Below are 24,675 nucleotides of genomic sequence, written 5' to 3'. Positions count from 1 at the left end.
CATTGACTTTCTAGTAGTCAAATTCAGTGATTTCATATGAGGTTTTATTCTTTTTGATCTCTATGTAACATATTTGATTCTCTTAGCCAGTCCCTCTCTCTTGAAGTGCTTTACTTGGCTTTTATGCCATGTTACTTTACTAGTTACTTATGGTAACTCAATCTATTAGTTTTATTTGCCTGTCTTCTGGCAAAAAAGTACCCCAGAGATGTTATGGGAATGCCCTCCCCCTGACAATCTCAGCCCATATGATCTCCTTCCACTAACAGCTCAAGAGGTGGGCAACTGATTGGCTCTCACATATGAGTGGAACAGGAAATAGAGCATGGAGCTTGCTGTGGCCGTTTGGCTACTACTTGGAATTTGAGGCTAGAGCCTAAGTGGCCAGAAGCAGAGTGGAGCATGAAGCTCTTGGTGACATCCTGGTTTTTGAGTCCCATATCCAGATGTACTTGAAACGAGCCTATCAGAAACTTTTCTGAGACAACAGCCAATAAATCCTCCCTCTCCACCATGATTTTGGCTTAAACCAGTTTGATTTGGGTTTTCTTTCTTTTGCGATCTAAACAACACTAAAACAACTCTTGTGTTTCACTGTGTATATATAAATGCATAGAGAAAGTTCTGGAAATACACATTCCAAATGGATCGGTGTGGTTATCTCTGGGGAAAGGGGACTGTTATGATGAGAGAGGTGATTGGAAAGAAATCTGTAGCCATATAGCTAAAACCTCTCTCTGCTTTCCCCCTTCTACTGTGGGTCCTTAGTGTTTCTGAAGGTTGTAAAGCAAATGTACTTACTAACTTCGGCTTTCGGACTTAGCTTGCCAACTAATAATGGTGCTCATAATTATTATTTACTCTGCAATAGCAATTAGATGTATTTCAAAGTTCTTTTTCATTTCTAGTAAGTTGAGTCGTTGCTGTTCCATTATCTGCTCTGAAACTAAGAAAACAAGGCACAAACTAATTTAGTGGTTTGTCCAGAGTTTTACAGTAAAACACTGACAGGGCTGAGATGCATGACTTCTCATCCTTAGCCAATGAGCTTTCCATTTCATCATAATTTGCAGCCGGGGCAGGCTTCACGGAACTACATTTTAGACTCATATTGCGGTGCTGAACTGAACTTGATTCCCTCCAAGGACTGAGAAGAACTCTGTTTAAGTCTGTGATTAAAGTCTGCCTTTTTTTTTTCATGTCATATTTCTTTTCAGATGTAAACTGATCCCAGTTATTTATTTAGGTGCCCTGATGATAGGCAGCAAAACCACTTTAAGTAGTTTAGTGTTCTGCAACACAAAAGCTGAATTCCCAGGAAAGGATGCTCAGGGGCCGAGTTGTTCCTGCTAGGAGCAAAAGGCAGTTGGTTTCATCTCAGCAAGGAGGAACTGTCAACAGTACCCGCTAATTCTCATCTGGGAAGCCCTGTTTTTTAAAAAAAAAAAAAAAAAAAAAAAAAAAAAAAATCAATGAACCAACTCACCACCAGGTGGCGCACTTTTATAACAGCGGACACAGAAAAGGGCTCGCTCCTACCTGACTCTTTTCTGAGGCCTGAATATTAAAGAGTTCATTGCTCCAGAGCTAAAAGCTCTCTCTGTTTAACTGATACCTGGGAATTAGGAGAGAGCCTTTCTTTAAAGCCATACAATAAGTTTAAACAGTTAAGCCCTCTGAGCTCACTAATTCATTTTTCCTTGTTGCTGGAAATCAAAGTGCTGTATTATGGAGATAATCATGACAGATAATTCAAAGGAAAGCAATTTTGACAAATTCTAATATGACTTTATATTGAAACTGAGACGACGACAAAATGCTTTTCTTTAAAAGGAAACAGTTTTAGGCTTCATGGAAAAAATAGGCCTCATACGAAGTAACCTTTTGCTCAAATAAGGAAAATAAAAGAGCACTGAAACGCTAAGGAATACAATTATATGATGCTTTACCTCCTGCCCTGAGTATGAAGAATGAAAGCAAATCAGAGAGACAAAGTCAATGTTTCTCTTCTAAAGTGAAGCTGTATAAAATGATTTGCTAATGACTTAAAGCGAGGGAAAAAAACCCCACAATTAACTCAACAGTTTAAAACACTGGTGGCAAGTAATATCATCTTTGCTTTGTTTCAAGCAAACAGGCAGTTAAAATTGCCCTACAAGTGGAAGGCAGTAGTGCAGATTTCTCAGGGGAGAAAGCGCCTTCCTTTGGGTGGGCATGTTGGGAGAGCTAGGTGGATATTGCCTGTTAAACACCAAATCGGATCAATCTTTAGGTTTACTTTGTATCCGTGGGAGCTACCTCGTGATGCAAGACTGGAATGTATAAATGTGAATTTTCCTTCACACACAAGGGATCCCTGGAAGGAGGTTTCAGATTCGCCGGTGGGGGGGGGGGGGGGGGAGATTGTCTCTGTCCTCAAAGGAACATGTACCATGCCTTTAAAACAAGCTTACGTTGAGGAGGGACTGGCGATGAGAGGAAACGGAATTGCTCCAGAACCAACTCATTTATGTCACAATATTATAAAAGGAGGAAGGGTACTGTGCCATAACAGGACATTTTTTTTCTACACCGTTCCAGCCTTGGCCATGCTCAAGCTGTTTTAAAGGGTTCTCTCCTTGCCTTTGCAAACCGTGCCATCATCATCGGCCGGTTTCTCGGTCTAGAAGCCTATTACTGGGCACTCAAACATGGGCCTGCTCCCCAGCAGCATCCCCCAAACTAGGGGTAATTCCTGACAGATGAGAGAGCCCTAAAAGGAGGAGCCTAGGTCAGGGGTCGCCCTCGACCTGAGGGCGGGGTTTAGGGGTCCGGGGAGGGCTGAGCCTGGCCCCGCCTAGGGAAGGGGCGGAGCGTGCCTGCGACCCCGCCCCGCCGGCGGGGCCGCACGTGACCCGCGACCCCGCCTCCCGCCCGCCCGCTCCGCAGCGCCAGCTCGGCAGGCGCGGGGCGTGAGTGTCGAGTGAGATCCGCCGGGCGCTGCGGACGGCAACTTTCTCCCCGGAGCGGCCACGGCGGCGGCGGCGGCGGCGGCTGCTGCCGTGGCAGTCCGAGCGGGCTACGGGAGGAGGAAGGCGGCGGCGGCTCGGTGTGCGCGCTCGGGCCGTCCAGCCCTCCGAGACCGCCGGCCCGCGGAGCCTCGTTCCCCCCCGGGTAGCCCCGGGCCCCTGCCCTATGTCCCGCAAGGCGAGCGAGAATGTGGAGTACACGCTGCGGAGCCTGAGCAGCCTGATGGGCGAGCGGCGCAGGAAGCAGCAGGAGCCGGACGCGGCGAGCACGGCCGGGGAGCGCAGCCTCTTGGCGGCCGCGGAGTCGAGCGCCAGCCTGCAGGGCGCGGGCGGGGGCGCGGGCGGCGGCGGCGGCGTCGGGGACCTGGAGCGCGCGGCGCGGCGGCAGTTCCAGCAGGACGAGACCCCCGCCTTCGTGTACGTGGTGGCCGTCTTCTCGGCGCTGGGCGGCTTCCTGTTCGGCTATGACACCGGCGTGGTGTCGGGGGCCATGCTGCTGCTCAAGCGGCAGCTCAGCCTGGACGCGCTGTGGCAGGAGCTGCTGGTGTCCAGCACGGTGGGGGCGGCCGCCGTCTCGGCGCTGGCCGGCGGGGCCCTCAACGGCGCCTTCGGCCGCCGCGCCGCCATCCTGCTGGCCAGTGCCCTCTTCACCGCCGGCTCCGCCGTGCTGGCCGCGGCCAACAACAAGGAGACGCTGCTCGCCGGCCGCCTGGTTGTGGGGCTCGGCATCGGTGAGTTCGGGCTCGGCGAAGGGCGCCCGGGGGCCCCTGGCGACACCGCCCTTGACCCTGGCCGCTGCCTTCCTTTTGCACACTCCGGGGTCCCCGTCGGGTCTCGCCGGGTCCAGAGAATGCTCATCTTCTAGCTCCTGCTTCGAGAGCCCATCTGTTTGTTAGTCCGGCCTCTCAGACACCCCAGGGGTGGGGGTGGGCGTTCGCCGTGGGCTCCCGGAGCCCGCGTGGAATCCTTGATCGCCCCCAGACAAGTGAATCCGCGTGACTGGTGCCTCTCAGCACTTCCAGGAACCCCGCGCATCCCCAGCTTTTTGCTTGATCCAACCCTACCTGATGCCGATCCAGAGCTTCGAAGGGAGGGTCGCTTTCCTTTCCTGCCTCGTCTCACTTTGTTTCTCTACTGCTAGACTCTTTGTTTTTTCTAGGATCCCAGACTCCAAACCCAGTCAGTCTTAAAGTCACAGTAAGAGAATTTTTAAAGTTAATCATGACATCTGGACTTTATTCTTTGCTTCTCCTCACTTTCTTTCTCTAGGCATTTGGGGGGGGGTGGAGTATTATTTTTCTCTTATTTTTCTTTTACTTTTCGTATTGCCCTTTACTTTCATCTTTTTCGCAAGTGAATTCTTGGCTTTTCCTGTTTTCTGACTTTTTTTCCTTTAAACCCATATTCACTCATTCTCCTTTTGCCTCTCCTGCTTTCCCTTGGGCCATGTTCACTTCCTAAATTCATTTAGAAACTACTCACTCTGTGGATAAATGCCCAGCAAGGTAGATGTTTGCAATTTACTTCAAAAATGGAAGGATTAAGGTTCCCTTGGCATTGATTTTTCACCCCGGTTGCTGAGCAGGGGAGGTGCAATTGGCAAGTTCTTGGCAGATGGAAGCTATTTGGAATGTGCTCAGTATTATTAGAAAGCACTTTTGAGGCAAAGTAGGGGGTTGAGACTTAAATCTCGCTAGTAATTTTTCTAGGATGCCGCTGATGCTTTTTTAATGTTTCGTTTCATGATTCAGATCTGTGTTTCCTGTAGGGTGCTGTTGAAGGATTTCTTCCCCATGGCAGGGGTTTTGATGAAAGAGCCTGTTAAGCCTGGGGCTCTTGATGGATGATCTGTCCATTCACCACTTGTTTGACGTTTATGCTTTTCACCTCTTCTCTGTAGGCTCTGAGGGGGAGGGGACCACCGGCCTAAAACCCAGATCACTGCACTTTGTATCCAAAATCTCTCATTACTAACTTCCCTTTTGTTTGTTTATTGCACTGTTAATTAGTAAAGCAGGGTAAATCTCTCAGTAAAGTGTTAAGTTGGCTCATAAAGTCCAAAATGATCAAAACGTACAGCTGAAATGAAACCTGTTTATATAGGAGCAGCCTGTGTCTTCAGGACTCTTTTCTCAGTCTTCTCTGCATGGGACACCCAGACCACCTTTTTTATTACTTCTGACATTGAAATAATGTAATTTTAGGTAGCAACATTTGTTCAGTAAGACTGAATCTGACTTGGGATTCAAAATTCAGTGCTGTTGTGCAGAAATCTGTAAAAGTTTCCTTGTGAGTAGCTCTGGTAAGTGTTGGATGTTTGGATATTATGTTGACTTTTTTATCTGATAGGAAAATGGAGCACCTGCGTGTGTAAGGCCCCCTTCCAGAGGCTGTGAGCAGAACAGTGAGGAGCGTTGATGCTCCAGTAAGAGCGGCAGATCAGGATGAAAGCAAGGTAGAACTTGCCAAGCTCTGTTTAAAAGGCTCGCAGAGAGGGCTGGTGAGTTAGAAAAGGGTTCAGTCACCCCTGACAGAGGAAAGCTTAAGCTCTTCCAGGTTGAAATGGTGTGTTGATGAGTAGTATTTTAACGGTAGAAATGAGGAGAGTACTTTCTAAGTCAGGAATCGAATAAAGAAAGGAAAGAAAAGGCCACGCTTTGGGGAACCAGGTGGGTGCAGCAGAGAGGACGGAGCAGGAGGTAAGATTGGAAAGGTTGATGTGCAGGAACTGTGGATGTGCTTGTGTCTCCCAGCCTCGTTCCCTGGCACCTGGGCTGCTTGCTTGAGGATGGAGCCAGTTGGGACGTGGTCCTGAGTTAGTCTTGGCATGGCCTGTCTCACTCCTAGGGGATCGCCCCTTCGAATAGCAGTCCTGATCCAGAGTTTTGTTAAAAACCCTTCTCACTTATAAAATCAAGAATGTTTTAAGGTCATAAGCAAGCTTTGAAATAGGCCGCGTTAAACACCACCACCTTTCACGTAAAACCCTTAAACTCACAAAGGTCACTAACCATTCAAGAAAGAAGTCACAAATATTTTTAGCTACGAGGAAATGGGTCCTTAACATGAGCATTTTTGAGGGGATGCAAAATCAGTTTTGCTTATTTTAGTACAATAAATCTGGGTTTATTTCAGGCCTTTTTAAGTAGTTAAATTTTATGTGTGGTCAGGAGCTTTTTTTTTTTTTTCCATCCTTTTGATATTTAGTAAATGTTGACGAATAACAAAATGTGTCTTCTGATATCTTTTCCCGACAGGTTTGCAGTGATTCTTTCTTCCACAGATTGACCTGCAGTACATGTAAGGCCGGCAAGGACAGGGCTTTTTGTTCATCTTGTTCACTTGATGTACTCCTAGCCCACAGGAGTACTTGCTGAGTAAATGAGTGACTAGTAAGCAGAAATGTTAAAAAGTTCCATTGCTGATAGGGTATTGCTCTAAGTTAGGATTGTTACTAAAAAAAAAAAAAAAAAAAAAAAAAAAAAAAAAAAGTGTATCATGAAATATTTCAAAGGCCATCTAAGGGTTTTAGTTTGTAATAGTGCAGTGACATCATTTCATTCATTCATATGTTCAGCAAATACTAATTGAGCTTCCATTATTGATTCTGTCAGTTTTGGGGAGAGGGCAGTAATTAGACAGATAAAAAGCCAACCCTGGAGGTGTTCATTCTCTAATGGAGCAGAAAGGCCATCAACAAGCAATTAAAATACAGTAGAGGTTTCTCTGAGTGCCATGGGAAATGCAGAAGTGTAGGCAATTGAATTTGGGGGGAGGGGGGCACGGAGAAAATAGAACACACAATTAAGGAGGTTTTTCAGAAACAGATATTTAAACTGGGGTTTGAAGGGTGAGTAGGAGTTCTGCAGATTTACAGACAGCCATGAAAGGAACTAGTGTTTATTTAGTGCTTTAGTATATGCTGGGCACCCTGCTGTTCCTTTACACATTATCTCACTGCATCCTTCTAGCCCTTTGAAACAGGTCCCCCTTGGCTGGGTGTGGAAACAGGTGACAGGCAGAGCTCAGAGGTAATGTGAGTTAGGTTCCAGACCAACTCGCCAAAATAAAGTGAATATTGCAGTAAAGCGAGTCGCACAGACTTTCCGGTTTCCCAGTGCATAGCAAAGTTATGGTTACACTGTGCTGTAGCTTGTTATGTCTCAAAAAAACAACGTACAGATCTTAATTTAAAAATACTTTATTGCTAAAAAATGTTAACCATAATGTGAACCTTCAGGTAGTAATCTTTGGGTGGAGGGTCTTACCTCCCTCCATGTTGATGGCTGCTGACTGATGGGGGTGGTGGCTGTTGAAGGTGGAGGTAGCTGTGGCAATTTCTTAAAATAAGACCACAGTGAAGTTTGCTGCATCAATTGATTCATCCTTTCACAAATGATTTCTCTGTAGCCTCCACTGCTGTTTGATAGCATTTTACCCATAGTTGGAGCTTTCAAAATTGGAGTCAACCCTCTCAGACGCTGCCACTGCTTTATCCACTAACTTTATGCAACATACTCTAAATCTGTCATTGTCATCTCAGCAGTCTGCACAGCATCTTCACCAGGCGTAGACTCCGTCTTGAGAAACCACTATCTTTGCTCGTCCAGAGGAAGCAACTCTTTAGCTGTGAACGTTTTATCGTGAGGTTGCAGCAACTCAGTCACAACCTCAGGCTCTGCTTCTAATTCTACGTCTCTTGCTGTTCCCACCACATCTGCATGCACTTTCTCCACCGAAGTTTGAACCCCTCAGAGTCATCCATGAGGGTGAAAATCAACTTTTCCAAATTCTTGGGAATGTTGATATTTTGACCTCTTCCCATGAATCATGAATATTCTTAATGGCACTTGGAATGATGAATTCTTTCCAGAAGATCTTCAATGGACTTTGACCACATTCATCAGAGGAATTACTGTCAATGGCAGCTATAGCCTTACACAATGTATTTCTTAAAAATAATAATACTTGAAAGTCGAAATTACTCCTTGATCCATGGGCTGCAGAATGGATGCTGTGTTAGCAGGCCTGAAAACAACATCGATGTCATACATCTCCATCAGAGCTCTTGGATGACCAGTGAGCAGTAATATTTTGAAAGGAATCTTCTCTTCTGAGCAGTAGGTCTCAATAGAAGGCTTAAAATATTCAGGAAACCATGTTGTAAACAGATGTGCTGTCATCCTGGCTTTGTTCCATTCAAAGAGCACAGGCAGGGTAGATTAAGCCTAATTCTTAAGGGCCCTAGGGTTTTCAGAATGGTACATGAGCATTGGCTTCCACTTAAAGTCACCGGCTGCATTTGCCCCTAACAAGGCAATCAGTGTGTCCCTTGAAGCCTTGAAGGCAGACCTTGACTTCTCTTCTGCTGTGAAAGTTCTTGATGGAATCTTCTTCCAATATAAGGCAGTTTCATCTGCACTGAACCTTTGTTGTTTGGTGTGGCCACCTTCGTGAATTATCTGACCTAGATCTTCTGGATAACTTGCACTTTTAGGCCATCAGGATGGCTTCTTTCCTGAAATCTCAGGAACCAACTTCTGCTCCTTCTCTTCTGCAGCTTCTTTGCCTCTCAGCCTCCATAGAATCAAAGAGAGTTAGGTCCTTGCTCTGGACCAGGCTTTGGCTTAAGGAAATGTTACAGCTGGTTTGATCTGGTTTGATCTTCTGTCCAGACCACTACAGCTTTCTCCATATTAGCGAGAGGACTGCTTTCTTATCAGTCATGTATTCTCTGGAGTCATGCTTTTAATTTCCTCCGACTTTGCATTCACAGCTTGGCCAGCGGGTGCAAGAGGCTGAGCTTTTGGCCTGTCTGGGCTTTTGACATGCCTTCCTCACTGAGCTTAACCATTTCTAGCTTTTGATTTAAAGTGAGAGATCTGTGACTCTTCACTTCACTTGGACACTTAAGAGACTAATAAGTGTAAGGATATTAACTGGCCTAATTTAAATATCAGTGTGTCTTGGGGAAAATGGGAGGCTTGAGGACAGGGAGAGAGAGGCTAGGGAGCCTCTGGTTCCTGGAGCAGTCAGAACAAACACATCACTGACTGATTACGTTCCCATCGTAGATGGGTGTGGTTTGTGACGGCCCCAAGCAGCCGCAATAGTGACATCAAAGATTGCTGCCCGCAGGTCATCGTTAACAATTGTAATAATGATGGGAAGTGCTTGAAATATTGTGAAAATTACCAAAATGTGACACAGAGATACGGAGTGAGCAAATGCTGCTGGAAACATGGTACCCATGGGCTTGTTCCATGCAGGGTTGCCACACACCTTCAATTTGTAAAAAATGCAGTATCTGCAAAGCCCAGTGAAGCAAGGTTTGCAGTAAAACAAGGCATAGCAATTAAATAACAAGGTCACTGGTACAGAATCAGGACTGAAAAACCAAAACCTCAGAGTCTTGCTCTTTTGATTACTGGGCCTTAAAGTTAGCGTTAACAGCAGGTGTAAAGGCATTGAAAAGTCAAAGCAGCAATGAAGCATAAAGTCAGTGAAGGGTGTTGATGGGGGGATCGTAAAACTGGAATGATTCTTTGGGGGTGTGGACTAGGCTGAAGAGGGTTTATCTGGCTGTGACCATGAGGGGCAGGCTTTGGAGGTCATGAATGATATAATTAGATTAAACTGACCTTGAAAAAATTTTTTTTTTCTTTAAACTATTCTGCTTTTAAATTCCTCCTTTCTTCTCCAAACTTTGGTCAACAACAAAAAAGAAATTAGAAAGAAAGAAAAATACAGGAGGCTGCATATAAGAAAAGAGTTTATTTGGGATCTTAAGAATTGTAATTTGTTAGACAGATTCAGGTCAATGCAGAAAGAGTGCTCCAAGGAAGTGAGTCAGGTAAAGATAGAAGGTCACAAGGTTGTTAAAAGTTGCCGGGCGAGAATCCTGACTGTCTCAGAAGCAAGTTGGAAAATTCCTAACCTTAAGGAATCACGAGTTGTTTTATGGTAGGGGTCCAGTAAGTAGCTTGAGTTTCTGGTGGGTGTTCTAGGTGACTTTACTAGGTCAAAAGGCCAGATTCCATCCAGGCTGAGAAATGCACTTTCCTAACGGCCTCCCGGCTCTGTTTAAGAGAGCTCTCTCTGCATTACATTCTTATTTTCCTTTCACACCTTCTTTGAATTTATTAGTATTAGAAATCTTTTGCCAAGATGATTACTAACGGGTGAATAAAACGTGTGGCCGTGAATTACTGGAGTAGGAAGTCAGTGGTACTACAGAATCAGCTTACTGAGTACCTGTTTTGAAAATGGCGTTGTTTGAGGTTTTTGGCTTCACCAGAGGTTCCTTTAGTTCCTCTGGTTGGTTTTGCTCTTAACCGTGACTTGAGTCCTGGGACCAGACTTTCTCCATTTTTTCCTGCCCTGTTACCTCTGACATCAAACTTTTTAAACTTCAAGGCTCAAATTTCAAATGGGACACACAGTTGCAAGCTCAGAGTTTATTGTATTCTTCAGAGTAATCTTATTTTGTACGTCCTTGACACAGTTACATTTTGCAAGTGTGTGTTTACCAGTATTGTACCTACAGGCAAAGTTTGAGGTGTGGTTCGATACAAAAGTATTGGAGGAATGTGAGTTTGCACATTTGTTGTGTGATTGTTGTCTGGGACCTTGTGTCTCTCATGCTTAACACACACACAAGGTTGTGAAAGGACAGAGTATAAGAACATAGTACTGTTATCATTGTTAGCATGTACGTAACCAAAAAGCAGTCAGTGTAATTTAGCCTGCTCCATGCTGTTGGCATTTACTCTGCTCCCCATTATAAGTGGTGATTTAGCACCTGAAATCCAAAAATCTCCTAAGTTCAGATGTTACCAGTGTTCAAAACCTTTACTGGGAATTGACGTATTCACTTACACAGCACGGGTTAGCTGAATTAATCTTCGCTTTACACGAGTTTCTCTTCTGTCAGCCTCTGTTTCACTACTCCCTCTCCTGGAACACACTTTGTAGCTGCATTTTGCAGCTTGTAAATGCTATGTTACAGCCTGTTGAGTAATACTTTTCAAAAATACTACATTTTTTTTCAAGCGGCACTTTGAATTTTTATCCTTTAATGGAAAGCAAGTGTAAAATCTCGTTTGATCAAAAAGTCATGCAATACTGAGATTCATATCAATAAAGAATTTCATTTAAGGTAACCATGGTTGGTCAGAATCAGGCAGATTTTTTAATAGCTCATCAGCTAGTGCAATTTTTTTTTTTGTTTTTTGCAATCAGTTTTGTTCCACCTGCCCCCCACTCCCCCAACCACGATTTCTCTCAGTTTTATATTCTTTTAAAGCAGGATTTCTGTATTGGATTTATGCTCGTTCCTGGTGTGAAACTGATGTGTAAAGTCAAACTTTGACTTCTGTTTCCTTGTTTCATACACAGTGACAGTTTGTGTGCACCTCCCCGCCCTCCTGCCCCCACACTTTTATATCTGGCACTGTTGACGTTGTGGAGATATTGTGAGAATTATGACCTGATTATGTTTACCTAGTAGTATTGCAACACCCTTGTCAATAAGATGACAAAAATCTGTCAACGTTGAGCTCCGTGAGGTTGTTCATGTGACTTCTACATAAAACATGTTTTTCGCCCATCCTTACTTCCCTCTTCTCTATTTTAAGCCAAAGTAAGAACAGTCTGAGTTGACTGATTCACACTCTCTTTGGCTTTAATACCTCTAATGACCCACCTGCTGGTAGATCTCAGACAGCAAGCAGTCTTTGCCATCTTAACTCAAAAGCACCTAAAACTGTTGTCCTTTTTTCCTCCTGATTTGACTCGGTCCCTTTATGCCTCCTTCCTGTCTACAAGGCTTCTCATTTCCTTACCTTCTTTTTCCTTTGACCTTCAGAGTAAAGAGTACGCAACACTTCTGTAGAGAAAACATCATTGTCTGAAAGACAATCTCTACTCATCAGAAAACCCCAAAATGTTTTTACACGTTGAAAATTTAACTTCCCTGGATGTAGAGAGAGAAAAACAATAGCCGAGTTTTACAGATACTTTGAAACTCCAGTTGGGAGTGCTGCATGCTTCATACTTGGGCCTGTTTATTAAATATTAGCACCATTCTTTGGAATGATGTGGTCTGGAGTATGTGTCAAAAGTTACACAGCAGAAGCCTCGTTTTACAAAAGGCTGAGCAGTGTGACAGGGTCACCAGTGCCACCTTGCATGGTGGCATCAGGGTGGCGCCATCACCCTTCTGTGCTGATGCCAGCAGCTCCCTGTCCCGCCCCCAGGGGGCCTCCACAGTTACTTGGAGGCAGAATGTGAATTGGCAATCGATTTGCTGCCAACACCCTGGAAGTGATAACACCTGGCATTTGTTCCATGCTTCGCCTGTGCCAGACACTCTCCTAACCCTTTTGCATATATTCACATAATTTTCATGATAACCCAGTGAGCTAATACTATTACAGGCATACCTCATTTTATTGTGCTTCAGAGATAATTGCTTTTTTTTTTTTTTTTTTTTTTTTTACAAATTGAAGTTTTGCGGCAGTCCTGCATTGAGCAAGTCTGTTTGTGCCATTTCTCCAACAGCATTTGCTCACTTGGCATCTCTGTGTCGGATATTGGTAATTGTTGCAATATTTCAGGCTTTTTTCACTATTATGATATTTGTTACCGTGATTTGTGACACCATTGCGAAAAATTACGACTTGCTGAAGGCCCGGGTGATGGCTAATATTTTTAGCATTAAAGTCTTTTTTAATTAAAATATGTACATTGAGTTTTAAGACATAATTTTGACTTGCTTTATTGCCATATCTTCCTTATTGTGACGGTGTGGAACTGAACCTGCAGTATTCCCGGGATATGCCTGTATCTTCTTTTAAAGAAAAAGGTATTTCAGCAGAAAGGGGTGAAGTAACTTTCTCGTGGTCACAGGGTTCCTGAGGGTGGAGCCGGAGATCGCTCACCAGAGGTCTGGCTTCAGAGTCTCCATGCTCAACTGCTTTGTAGCTCTGTCCCTTCTCCCTAGAACTAGCATAATTGTTTTTTTACCATGATACATTGTGTGATTGTTACTTTTAAAATATAAAAATTTTAAATGGGTTTTTCAAGAACCCAGCCATAGCGTATCAAGGAGAGACAACGGGGAAAGCAAAGCTTAGGGGTTAGAACATCTCTGCTTTGCTAAGAGCTTGTGAGCAGGGATGCCTGTAATCAGAGCTGCTCTGTTGCACAACTCCAGGGGGCGCATTCCCATGGTATTCACCCTCAAGGGGGAGCCTTCACATGGGATAGAGTGAAAATGGGGCCCCCTGGATTTGGACAACACAGAGCTACTGCCTATGAGACAGCAAATAAAATTTTCAAAGTGCTTTTTTCTGCTTTATCCTCAAAGTTCATGATGTCCTCTCTGCATGGAACAAGCTTTTCCATAACATTGTCTGTACCTCTTGTCCTGACGCCATTTACTGAGTGAGTTTTTTAGGTGTTGGAGAGACAAAGATAAAAGTAGTCCCTTTTCTTCAAAGACCTAAGTCTAGTGAGTAAAAGGCAAAACCCAGGAGCACAGAAACGTGTCGTTAATCCTGCGGTAGAAATATCTGTAGGGTGTTTACCATCCTTCCAGGTCCAGCTTTACTGTGTGGGCTTTCTCAGTTGGCCTCTGCTAAGCACTGACACTTTCTCTGAACCGCACTTGTGGCATTTAACTGCATTATTCCTTGCAATATATATCTTTTTGGCGGTGATTCACCTCTCCTGGTAGAACAGAAACTCATGGGGTTAGGTAATTAGGTGTTAATAGTTTTGATGTCCTTTTACTGCACTTAGTAACACTATTTATATATTAAGCTCTTAAATACGTAGCAAACTAAGGAGTGCATAAAAGTAACACCCAAATCACATTGCTGTAGCTGCGCGCTAGAAGCCTCAGATGTGTACTTAACTGCTGCACTGTTAATTCAGAAACTGGAGTAACATGGTGGTAAGGCTTTAGCCATCTGGATTCACACTGCCTGGGCTCACACCCTGACCACTAGTTTCCTGGGCGACTGGATCAAGTTCTGGGCTTCAGTTTCCTCATCTGTAGAGTGGTGATAACACCTGCCTCCTAGAAGGTTATGAGGATTAAATGAGTCCATGTTTAAAATGTGCTTTCACAGTGCCTGGCAAAGCAAAGCATCAGAGTTTACTAAACATCCACACATAAGGTACATAACCTTGGGCATTTAGCACTGTGTGCCTCAGTTTCCATGTCTCTGAAGTGGGTGTTATGATAGCATGTAGAAATTAGGTTGTTGTAGAAAGTAAATGAGCTAATGCATGTGAAAATATCTGGCTGTGAATAAATGGTAGATCTGAGGAGCTCTAGCCATCTTGATCATTGCCTTATCCCTGCTGTTTTGCAGTCAACAGGAACAAAAGTACCCTTAGACTTATATGTTTATCATAACTACTTAACAGAAGAGTAAAAATTCTGTAATGTAAAGCGGACAGTCAGACTGAATGAGTAGTTTAAAAGCGGGCAGTACTCTTTCTTTCAAGTGTTAGTTATATTATGTGAAATTTCCTTCTAGCAGGAGAAATGGAGTTTTGAACTGGATCTTGTGGAAAGTTACAAACATTGGTTGTCTGAGGGAAGGGTCTGTTTCTGGTGGGGGAAGACGGAAGTGATAACTGTAAAGCATTGAGGAGGACAGGCAGTTTTTCTTGGCTAGGTGGAGGGGCTGAATACGAAAGTTAAAATGTGAACCTGTTTGTTAGAACCAGTAGTGAAGAACCAGTTGGAGCTGTGATATTAGATCTGTCTTGTCATGTAGTATTTTATATGCTTATTTATAGACAAAACAGTTAATTCTCAGTGGAAAAGATACATCTGCTTTTTAGGAGGCAACGGATGAATAGTTTCAATAAAAACTTGAAAGTAATAGTTTTGGAATAAAAAGATTTTTAATAATGGAAGCTTTCATATGAAACTCCATTATCATATTTTTGGGCTTGGTTTATGACTCCATGTCAGGAACTCATTCCGTACAACATAGCAAGAAAATTGGGAACTAAAATCGTGTACATAGTATTTCAAGGACTAAACATTAACCATTTGATATTTGCTTAGCAACCGCTTGTATTTTTGAAAGAAAAATTTCAAGGGCTGAAAATAAGTTGCAAACACATCTCTCAGTGGATTTCAAAGATTCTTGAAATCTAGTCATTATTAGGAATTAATATCAGCATAAAATTTGAAGCAGTTACTGCTGTGTCTACTCTACCTAATTCTGATATATACTATAAAATCATAAAGAAAATTGCTTCTAGAACTCCCCCTCCTCTATTTTTGGGTGGCCCAGTATAGTCAGTGTAACATGACTCTCTGTGATTTTGTAGGTGGGAAAGCACGTAAATCTGGTCTATCTCAGAGGTAATGGCAGGGCCCCTCCTTCCTGCCTGGCAGTGAAGTTGGTGAGGCTGGAAAATGCACAAAAAACACACAGAATCAAAACTGTTCAGATCCTTGGTCATGCCTCGTGAAAGCAAGCTTGTTGGGAATTTTTGTAAAATCTTTCATCATATTCACTCCTATGTTAGAAAAATATTTAGAATTTTTAGCAGTTTACTATTCCTTCTTCTGCATGTTTGTCCTTTTTAAATTATTTTTGATGTTAAAATTCATCTAGTACTGCAAAGAACATAGAGCTCAAACACTTTGTCATTTTTCATTAAATACTCTCTACCTGTGAAATTTGTAATCTTCATTACCTGGGATACAAGAGAGGTATTTTAAAAACTCAAAATAGAGGAGGGTATAACTCAGTGGTAGAGTGCCTGCTTAGCATGCATGAGATCCTGGGTTCAATCCCCAGCACTCCATTAAAAAAAAAAAAAAAAAACAACTAAAATTAAACCCAATTACTTCCTTCCTCCAAAAAAATTAAAAAAAGAATAATAAAAGCTCAAAATAGGGTAGACCCTAAACAAAGTCCATTCTTTATGCCTGTGTATGTATGTGGTTTATGTGCAGTCAGTCATTAACCAAGAAGGTTATTTTCCTTAGGTTAAGAATGAATTAAAGGAACTGCAGGGAGGTTAGGTAGGTTAGTACTGTTAGTGCTGAGATACAAATCCAGGTTTCTGATCAAGGACCAGTGTCCTGTCCACTATGTGATAAATGCAGTTCTCGAGTGCGAAAACTAAGAGGAGTCACAAGGATATATCCTAGGTTAGGACAAATATATAAATAATATGTTTAAATACTATAATAATATATTATTAAAAGCAGAAAAGAGATGAACAGGGTAAAAGTTTCAGTAGTAGATCCAACTATTTGTAAGAGTTTAACATTGAACAAATCAGATAAGACAATGGAAAAAAATAATTATTAATAAATAATTGAGAAAAAGAAATATGAAAAAAATAATGTAAATGAAATGTGATCTCATATTCTCAATACCATATTGGTTTAAGAAACTACAGTTTAAAAAAGAGGAATGTTAACAAATTGAAAAATAAAAATCATATGACTTTTATTATATCTCATATCTCAATAGATGCAGAAAAGGCTTTTGACAAAATTCAACATCCATTTATGATAAAGAGTCTCCACTGAGTGGGTATAGAGGGAACATACATTGCCATAATAAAAGCCGTATTTGACAAACCCGCAGCTAACATCATACTAAATGGTGAAAAGCTGAAAGCATTTCTTCAAAGATCAGGAAAAGGCAAGAAGGCCCATTCTAACCACTTGTATTCAACACAGTATTGGAAGTCCTACCCACAGCAATCAGACAAGAAAGAAATAAAAGGAATCCAGATTGCAAAAGAAGAAATAAAACTGTTGATGTTTGCAGATAGTATGATTCTATTCATAGAAAATCCTAAGTATGCCACCAGAGAACTACTACAGCTCATCAATGAATTTGGTCAAGTTGTAGGATACAAAATTAATATACAGAAATTGTTGTGTTTCTATACACTATCACCAGCTCTTGGTTTGATTCATTTTTTTTCTATTGTTTTTTAATCTCTATTTATTTCCTCCCTGATCTTTATTATTTCCTTCCTTCTGCTGACTTTTGGTTTTGTTTGCTCTTCCTTTTCTAATTCTTTTAGCTGGTAGGTTAGAATGTTTATTTAAGATTGTTCTTCAATATTGTTAACATGGCCATAATGCCAAAGGCAATCTATAGATTTAATGCAATCCCTATCAAATTACCCAGGACATTTTTCACAGAACTAGAACAAATCATAATAAAATTTATATGGAATCACTAAAGACCCAGAATTGTCAAAGCAATACTGAAGGAAAAGAATGAAGCTGGAGGAATGACCTTCCTGGACTTCAGACAATACTACAGAGCTATAGTAATCAAAACAGCATGGTGTTGGTACAAAAACAGACATGTGGATCAATGGAACAGAATAGAGAGCCCAGAAATGAACCCACAAACTTTTGGTCAATTAATCTTTGACAAAGGAGGCAAGAACATACAATGGAGAAAAGACATTCTCTTCAGCAAATGGTGTTGGGAAAACTGGAAGCTGCGTGTAAATCAATGAAGTTAGATTACTTCCTCACACCACACACAAAAATAAACTCAAAATGGCTTAAAGACTTAAACATAGGACAAGACACAATAAACCTCCTAGAAGAAAACATAGGCAAAACGTTATCTCACATACATCTCAGCAATGTTCTCCTAGAGCAGTCTACCCAAGCAATAGAAATAAAAATAAACAAATGTTTATAAGCTTACAGGCTTTTTGCACAGCAAAGGAAACCATAAGCAAAACAAAACAAAATCCCATCCTATGGAATGGGAAAAAAGTATTTGCAAAAGATGATACTGACAAGGGCTTGAGTTCCAGAATATATAAACAGCTCATATGACTTAATAAGAAAAAAACAAACAACCCAATCCAAAAATGGGCAGAAGACCTAAACACACAATTCTCCAGTGAAGACATACAAATGACCAATGGGCACATGAAAAAATGCTCAATATCACTAATTGTCAGAGAAATGCAAATCAAAACTCCAATGAGGTATCACCTCACACCAGTCAGAATGGCCATCATTCAAAAGTCCACAAATGATAAATACTGGAGAGGGTGTGGAGAAAAGGGAATCATCTTCCACTGTTGGTGGGAATGCAGTTTGGTGCAGCCATTGTGGAAAACAGTATGGAGATTCCTCAAAAGACTAAAAATAGACTTACCATATGACCCAGCAGCCCCACTCCTGGGCATGTATCCAGAGGGAACCTTAATTCAAAAAGACACCTGCACCCCAGTGTTCATAGCAGCACTATTTACAATAGCCAAGACATGGAAACAACCTAAATGTGCATCGACAGATGACTGGATAAAGAAGTAGTGGTATTTCTACAATGGAATACTACTTAGCTATAAAAAATGATAAAATAATGCCATTTGTAGCAACATGAATGGCCCTGGAGAATGTCATTCTAAGTGAAGTAAGCCAGAAAAGAGAAAAATGCCATATGATATCACTCATGTGGAATAAAAAAAAAAAAGACAATTGAACTTATATAAAACAGAAACAGACTCACAGATGTAGAATACAGACTTGTGGTTAACAGAGGGGAGGAGGATGGGAAAGGATAAACTGGGAGACTGAGATTTGCAGGTACTGACTGGTATATATAAAATAGGTAAACAAGTTTATACTGTATAGTACAGGGAAATATATTCAATATCTTGTACTAGCTTATGTTGAAAAAGAATATGAAAATGAATACATGTAGATCCATGAATGACTTCGTGCTGTACACCAGAAATGGACACAAAATTGTAAATTGACTATACCTCAATTAAAAAAAAAAACTCACAAAAACAACTAATTAGATGTGTGGAAGACTTGATTAGACCTTTTTCCAAAGAAGACATACAGATGGCCAGCAGACATGTGAAAAGATGCTCAACATCACTAATCATCAGAGAAATGCAAATCAGAACCAACAAGATATCACCCACACCTGTTGGAATGGCTGTCATCAGAAGACTACAAATAACAAATGTTGGCAAGGATGTGGAGCAAAGGGAACCCTTGCATACTATTGATGGGAATGTAAGTTGGTGCAGCCACTATGGAAAACAGTATGGAGGTTCCTTAAAAAACTAAAAATAGAACTGCCGTTTGATCCAGCAATTCTCTCCTGGGTATATATCTGAAGAAAACGAACACACTAATTTGAAAAGATACATGTACCCCAATGTTCATAGCAGCATTATTTGTAATAGCTAATATGTGGAAGGAACCTAAACTGAGTAGATAAAGGTGTGGTATGTACACACACACACACACAAAATATGGAATACTTCTCAGCCATAAGAAAAAGTGAAATTTTGTCATTTACATCAACATTTGTGAAGCTGAAAAGCATTATGCTTGATGAAATAAATCAGAAAGACAAATACTCTGTTATCACTTATATGTGGAATCTGAAAAATGAATGAATATAACAAAACAGAAGCAGACTCATGGATATAGAGGATAAACTAGTATTTACCTGTAGGGGGAGGGTCAAGATAAGGGGTAGGGGATTAAGAGATTCAGGCTACTATGTATGAAATAAATCTATAAGGATATAGTGTACATTACAGGGAATATAGCCAAGATTTTTAATAACTTTAACTTTTAAATCTATAAAAATTTTGAATCACTGTGTTTATGCTTGAAATTACTATAATATTGTAAGTCAACTATACCTCTGGTAAAAAAAAGTGTTAAAATGTCATCAAAATTTAAAAGGAATGGAGTGATTTTCTTTCATCTGTGTCAATGACATTGTTCTTTATATTCTAATTTTTACAATCTCCCAGTCAGAGGTTTTAAAAGCAGATGACACATTGGGAAAATATTGTGGTACATTTTTTTTTACATAAAACTAAATATATTTATCCTCAAAAGCGTATTAAGTAGACTATTTACAGCACGAGAAAATGCAATTAGTAAGTAAACACTTGGGAAAGTGTTCAACCTTGTTAAAAATTAGAAGTGAAAATTAAGACAACATTGTGTTTAGTAAATTAGCGAATTAGAAAAAAAACTCAGGGCCAGTTGCACCCTAGGAAAAGATTTTCTAGTTTAAAATATATTGGAACAATTTTCTTTGGAGAATGTTCTAGATAATGGCCTGGCATATTTAACATGTTTCATGCATTTGTTCTTTTGTTCATTAATTCTACAGACCTATTTTGAATTTCAAATATATTTCAGATACCAAAGTAAATACTTAGAATACGGAAGGCGAGATTCACTTTGAAAATTGTTGGTACTCTTTGATTTGGAAATTTCACTTGAGGAATTATAATATACAGAAATAAAAGAAAAACTCATTTTGCATAAAGATATTTATAGACTACAATATGTAATTTTTTTTTAATCTCGGGGGAACCTCTACCTAGTGATTGAGAAATGATCAAGTACACCATGGTATGTGCTGGAACATTACATTGCCATTAATATGAAAACGTGGATCTGAGATACATATAAATCCACAAATAAAAAGGCTGAAGGAAAAAAAGTAAGTGTAAGGACAGACTGATTACATTTATCTAAAAAGTTATGGCTGGACATAGAGTTTGGAAGAAGGCATAAAATTGTAAGTATAATTTAAAATGGCCTGTGAATTTCATTTTAAAAACTATTTTATATTTGTCACTATTATTCCACCTGGCTTTCAGATTTTTGTTTTGAACTACACAGACATATATAACAGAAGACTTCAGCAGTAGGATTTTTTTTTTAACAAAATTAATTTTACCTTTTATGGAATGGACTTTTTAAGAAATGATGACAAAAATGTTATAAAGACTCTAATCATATGAAAGTTGCATTGTTGTATTTTTCTCCCAGTTTTTAACTCAGTGTGTTAATTATCAGGACCTTGTGATATGTGATGTGCATTTTTTGGATTTTTTTTTAATGAATCTCAGGAAAGTATGTTGGTTACTTCCTCACTGATAAAAACAGACACATTCAGAATGAGGATCTGCGTCCCCAGACTCCCTTGTCTGCATGTTTCCTCACATGTCCCTGCCTGCACCTTGCCCAGAGGTGGTCTTCCTGTTCTTGTGGACCCACTTTTCCTGGCCAAGGCTTGTGTCTGAGATCTCATCCCTTCTGTCCTACTCAAAGCAGCATTCCAGCTGTTTCCCCCTTTCTTTCATAAATTTCTTTCTCCTGGGTCATTCCCATAAGCATGCACACATGCTGTTGTTTTTACCATCTTTAAAAAAAAACACACACAACTTTTCACCGCATTTCATCTTTCAGTTACTGTCCCATTTATCTTTTTTTCTTTACACAAAACAGTTGCCTCTGATTTCCCTTCTCTGCAGTTCCTCTCTTTCCATTTTTGCGACCCCCTTTCCAGGCAGGATTTTGCCCTCACTGCTCCACCAGAGTTGCTCAGGGTTCCGTGCCGTCTGTGGCGCTCAGTCCAAGGGGAGCTTTCAGTCCTCATCCTGCTTGACCTGTCAAAGTCGTTTGACTCAGGAAATCATGACTTTGTGAAACACTTTCATTGGCTTCTTGGAACCATACTGTCCTCTTCTGCAATGTCCTTTGCAGATTCTTCCGCATCTCCCGCCCCCCTTTACCGTTGGCAAGCCCCAGGGATGATCACTCCTTGGAGCTCTCCTCCTTTGCGTTTACATTCACACCACAGGTGATACCGCCCCATCTCCTTAGCAAGCCTTCTGCGGGCTGCCGATGCCCAAGTCTAGATTTCAGTCCAGACCTCTCCAGATCTCCAGACTCCTGTCCACAGCTTCTCACCCAGCTTCCTGCATTGCCTCCCATCTTCCACATACGAGGTAAGGGCATCCTCTGTTTGGGCCCAAAGCCTTGGAGTTGTCCTTGGCTCCTTCTCAGGCCCCACATCCAGTCTGCCAGGAAAACCTCTGAATCTCCATTCTTATAGATTATATAACTATAATCAGCTTCTGTACTAGACTATTTCTCATCACTTCCACTGCTGTTTCAACCCGATCCAAAATGCTGTCTCTCATTTGGAGCATTGCAACTCTCCTGACACTTCTCTGTCTTTCTCGTGACACTTGTGCCGTCTTTTCTCCACATGGCAGCCAGAGTGATGCTCACATAAATCAGATCGTGCCGTTCACTGGCACCCTGCTGCCCTCACTACTTCCCCACCTCGCTCAGAGGAGAAGCCGCGGGCGTGCCGTGCTGTAGTGTTCCTGCCCTACCCCTCCTCCTGTGACCTCCCCTCCTCCTGCTTCTCTGCCCGGACTCCAGCCACGCTGGCCTCCGGGGGACTTAACAGTCATCCTTCCAGGCCTTTGCAAGGGCTGCTTCCTCTGCTACGAAAGCACCCCCCAGGTACGCACTTGAGTCCCTCAACTTTGCATCTCCTCAGACGTCTCTTACTGAGCTCCTCCTTCATCTCTCTGTTTGAAGTTGCAGCCCCCACCGCTGGCACCCCTATTCTCTTTTTAAAAACTTCATATTATTTATTTTACCCTTTTATTCCTCTCTGCTTTATTTTTCTTTATAACACCTTGCAGTAACTGATATTTATGTTATTACACATTCTTTCCCTCCACTAGAATGTGATCTCCATGAAGGCAGGTTTTTATTTTTCTGTTTTGTTTACCCTTGTTCCGCGAGTGCGTAGCATAGTACCTGGCACACAGCAATGAGCAGGTAAAAACTAAAACCGTATAACCCTGGTGAGTAATTTTGAGCTGAGACTGGATTATCTGTGCACCACGGATATTGTAGAACGTTTGTGCGGTGGGTGGAGATAATGTTCCCTGCTGTGACAAGTCTGTGGTTTCAAACTTTTTAAAGTAGTTGGAAAAAAAAAAACACTTTAAAGTTTAATTAAGATGTTTTAAACTCTTACATTATTCTTAATACCTGGGACAAAAGTGGATCTCTTCGTCAGTCTTGCCGAGTCCAAAGAGATGGAAGTTGATTTGTGTATGAAAGGTGATCAGACAGACGCTCAGGAGTGGATTCACAGTAACTGTATTGACGTACAATGGTAGAGTGACTTGGGATGCAAACGTAGCACATGGTGCGTGTCCTTTCCAAGGGCTACTAATGGGCTAATGTCTCTGCTCTTTCCTGGAAGGGAGATCTGTGGGAAGAAGGATTATGATTCAAATAGTTGCATCTTTGTAGTTGAATCTGGAATTAACACAAAATGGGAAGGGGTGTTAGAGAGGCACTTTGCACCCAGACTATAAAAGAGACCTGGTCAGATTTCCCTGACCTTCAGCCATCTCTGTGATGAGTCCAGTTTACAGAGTTCATTGACTCTCTCCTGGAGAATACTGGATATGGAATTTGAAATGTCCTCTTGTTCTTTTCTTAGTGCTTAATCCATATTTTATATTCTATAATAGATTTCATTAAGTAGTTACATGCTTGTAGCTTGGGATTCAAAACATAAAAGACTTTTTAATTTACAGATTTACTTACAAATGTAGGGGACAAAACCTATTTGTAAGTGTATTGTGATGTGATAAATTTTAGAAGACAGTATGAAATGTATGGAATTTAAAAAATGAGTATTCTGATCTTGAGGGTTCCTCTGATCCTTATTTTAATTCTGGGTATGAAAAGTGGGGTTCTGTTTCAGGTGAAGCCAGTCTGTCACTGTTTATACCAATGAAGTGGCGTCACCACTCTAAGTCGTGATAATTAAAATTCTAGTCTTAGATTACGTTTTAAACTTACGCTTGACTCTTAAGTGCTTCAGATAAATGTGGAAAATTAGATTGTCCAACAAAATAATCAAATTATGCTATGAAGACCTGGATCAAGCCAGGTTTTCCAGTTTACTATTCTAGTTTGTAATCTTGTAAACCCCTTTCACTCTTAATACCTGTGAAACCATCCTTGTATTCCAGACACACTTTCTTACGCTTTTATACCGTGCCTATTAACATAGGTGATATTCAGATCTCACTGATCTAGATAGTAATAAAAAAATATGCAGGGCACAGTAGGACGGGTGAAATCTACCTGGAGCTAGCAAGTCAGCTTCACAAAGAATTTACTTCATAGGGTTCTTGTGTTGGTCAGTTGATAAAATACTTCCGTTAAAAGCTTAGCGTAGTTCCTAGTACTCAGTAAATGCTCAATAAATATTAACTGAATGTTGTTCTTGTAATTGTGTCTTTACATAGCTGTTTTTTCTACCGTATAGTAAATTTTAAGAGTGTAGAGACCATGTCTTTTGCTCGCCCCCAACCCCCATTTTAATCCCTGTGGTCTAGCTGAGCGCTGGCGCTTGTGTTTGATCTGAATTTTTCCTCCCATTTTCTCTCTTTTGTAGACAGACATCAGTGCCTGTTGGATTGGTGAACAGAGCTAGACTACGCTGATTAACTTTTCCTGGCACGTTAGTAACGAAAACCTTTGGTAGAGCTATAATTTGCATGTTTGTATGAGTACAAATAGGCCACTTAGCTAGTAGCACATCCATAATTCCTGGCTAAATGCATTTGAGAGAAATTTCAAAATTTTCATAGTGTGGTTTGAACCTTAAAATTTAGGACTGGGTAGGAAGAAATGGAAGTTACCGTGTTAAATAGGTGACTTGTCATTACTCTTTGCTGTTAGTAGTTGGCCAGTTTGAACTTTAATTGCTATTTACGCTGTTGTATGGTATAAAAAAACACAACAAAAGATGCTGAC

General features: G+C 41.3%; 1 protein-coding gene across 1 annotated transcript in view; it reads left to right on the top strand.

Moving 5' to 3' along the window:
- Positions 1-2,991: 2,991 nt before the first annotated feature.
- Positions 2,992-24,675, top strand: part of SLC2A13 (solute carrier family 2 member 13) — a 328,147-nt gene continuing 306,463 nt past the window's right edge. Inside the window, exon 1 of the mRNA XM_031462748.2 lies at positions 2,992-3,739. Within this exon, the coding sequence (XP_031318608.2) occupies positions 3,175-3,739 (565 nt within the window). The 5' untranslated portion in view covers positions 2,992-3,174. The remainder of the gene's footprint in view (positions 3,740-24,675) is intronic.

The sequence above is a fragment of the Camelus dromedarius genome, chromosome 11, assembly GCF_036321535.1.
Source record: "Camelus dromedarius isolate mCamDro1 chromosome 11, mCamDro1.pat, whole genome shotgun sequence".
NCBI lineage: Eukaryota > Metazoa > Chordata > Mammalia > Artiodactyla > Camelidae > Camelus > Camelus dromedarius.
Note: the sequence above shows the minus strand (reverse complement) of the source record. Positions and strands in the feature narration are given on the sequence as shown.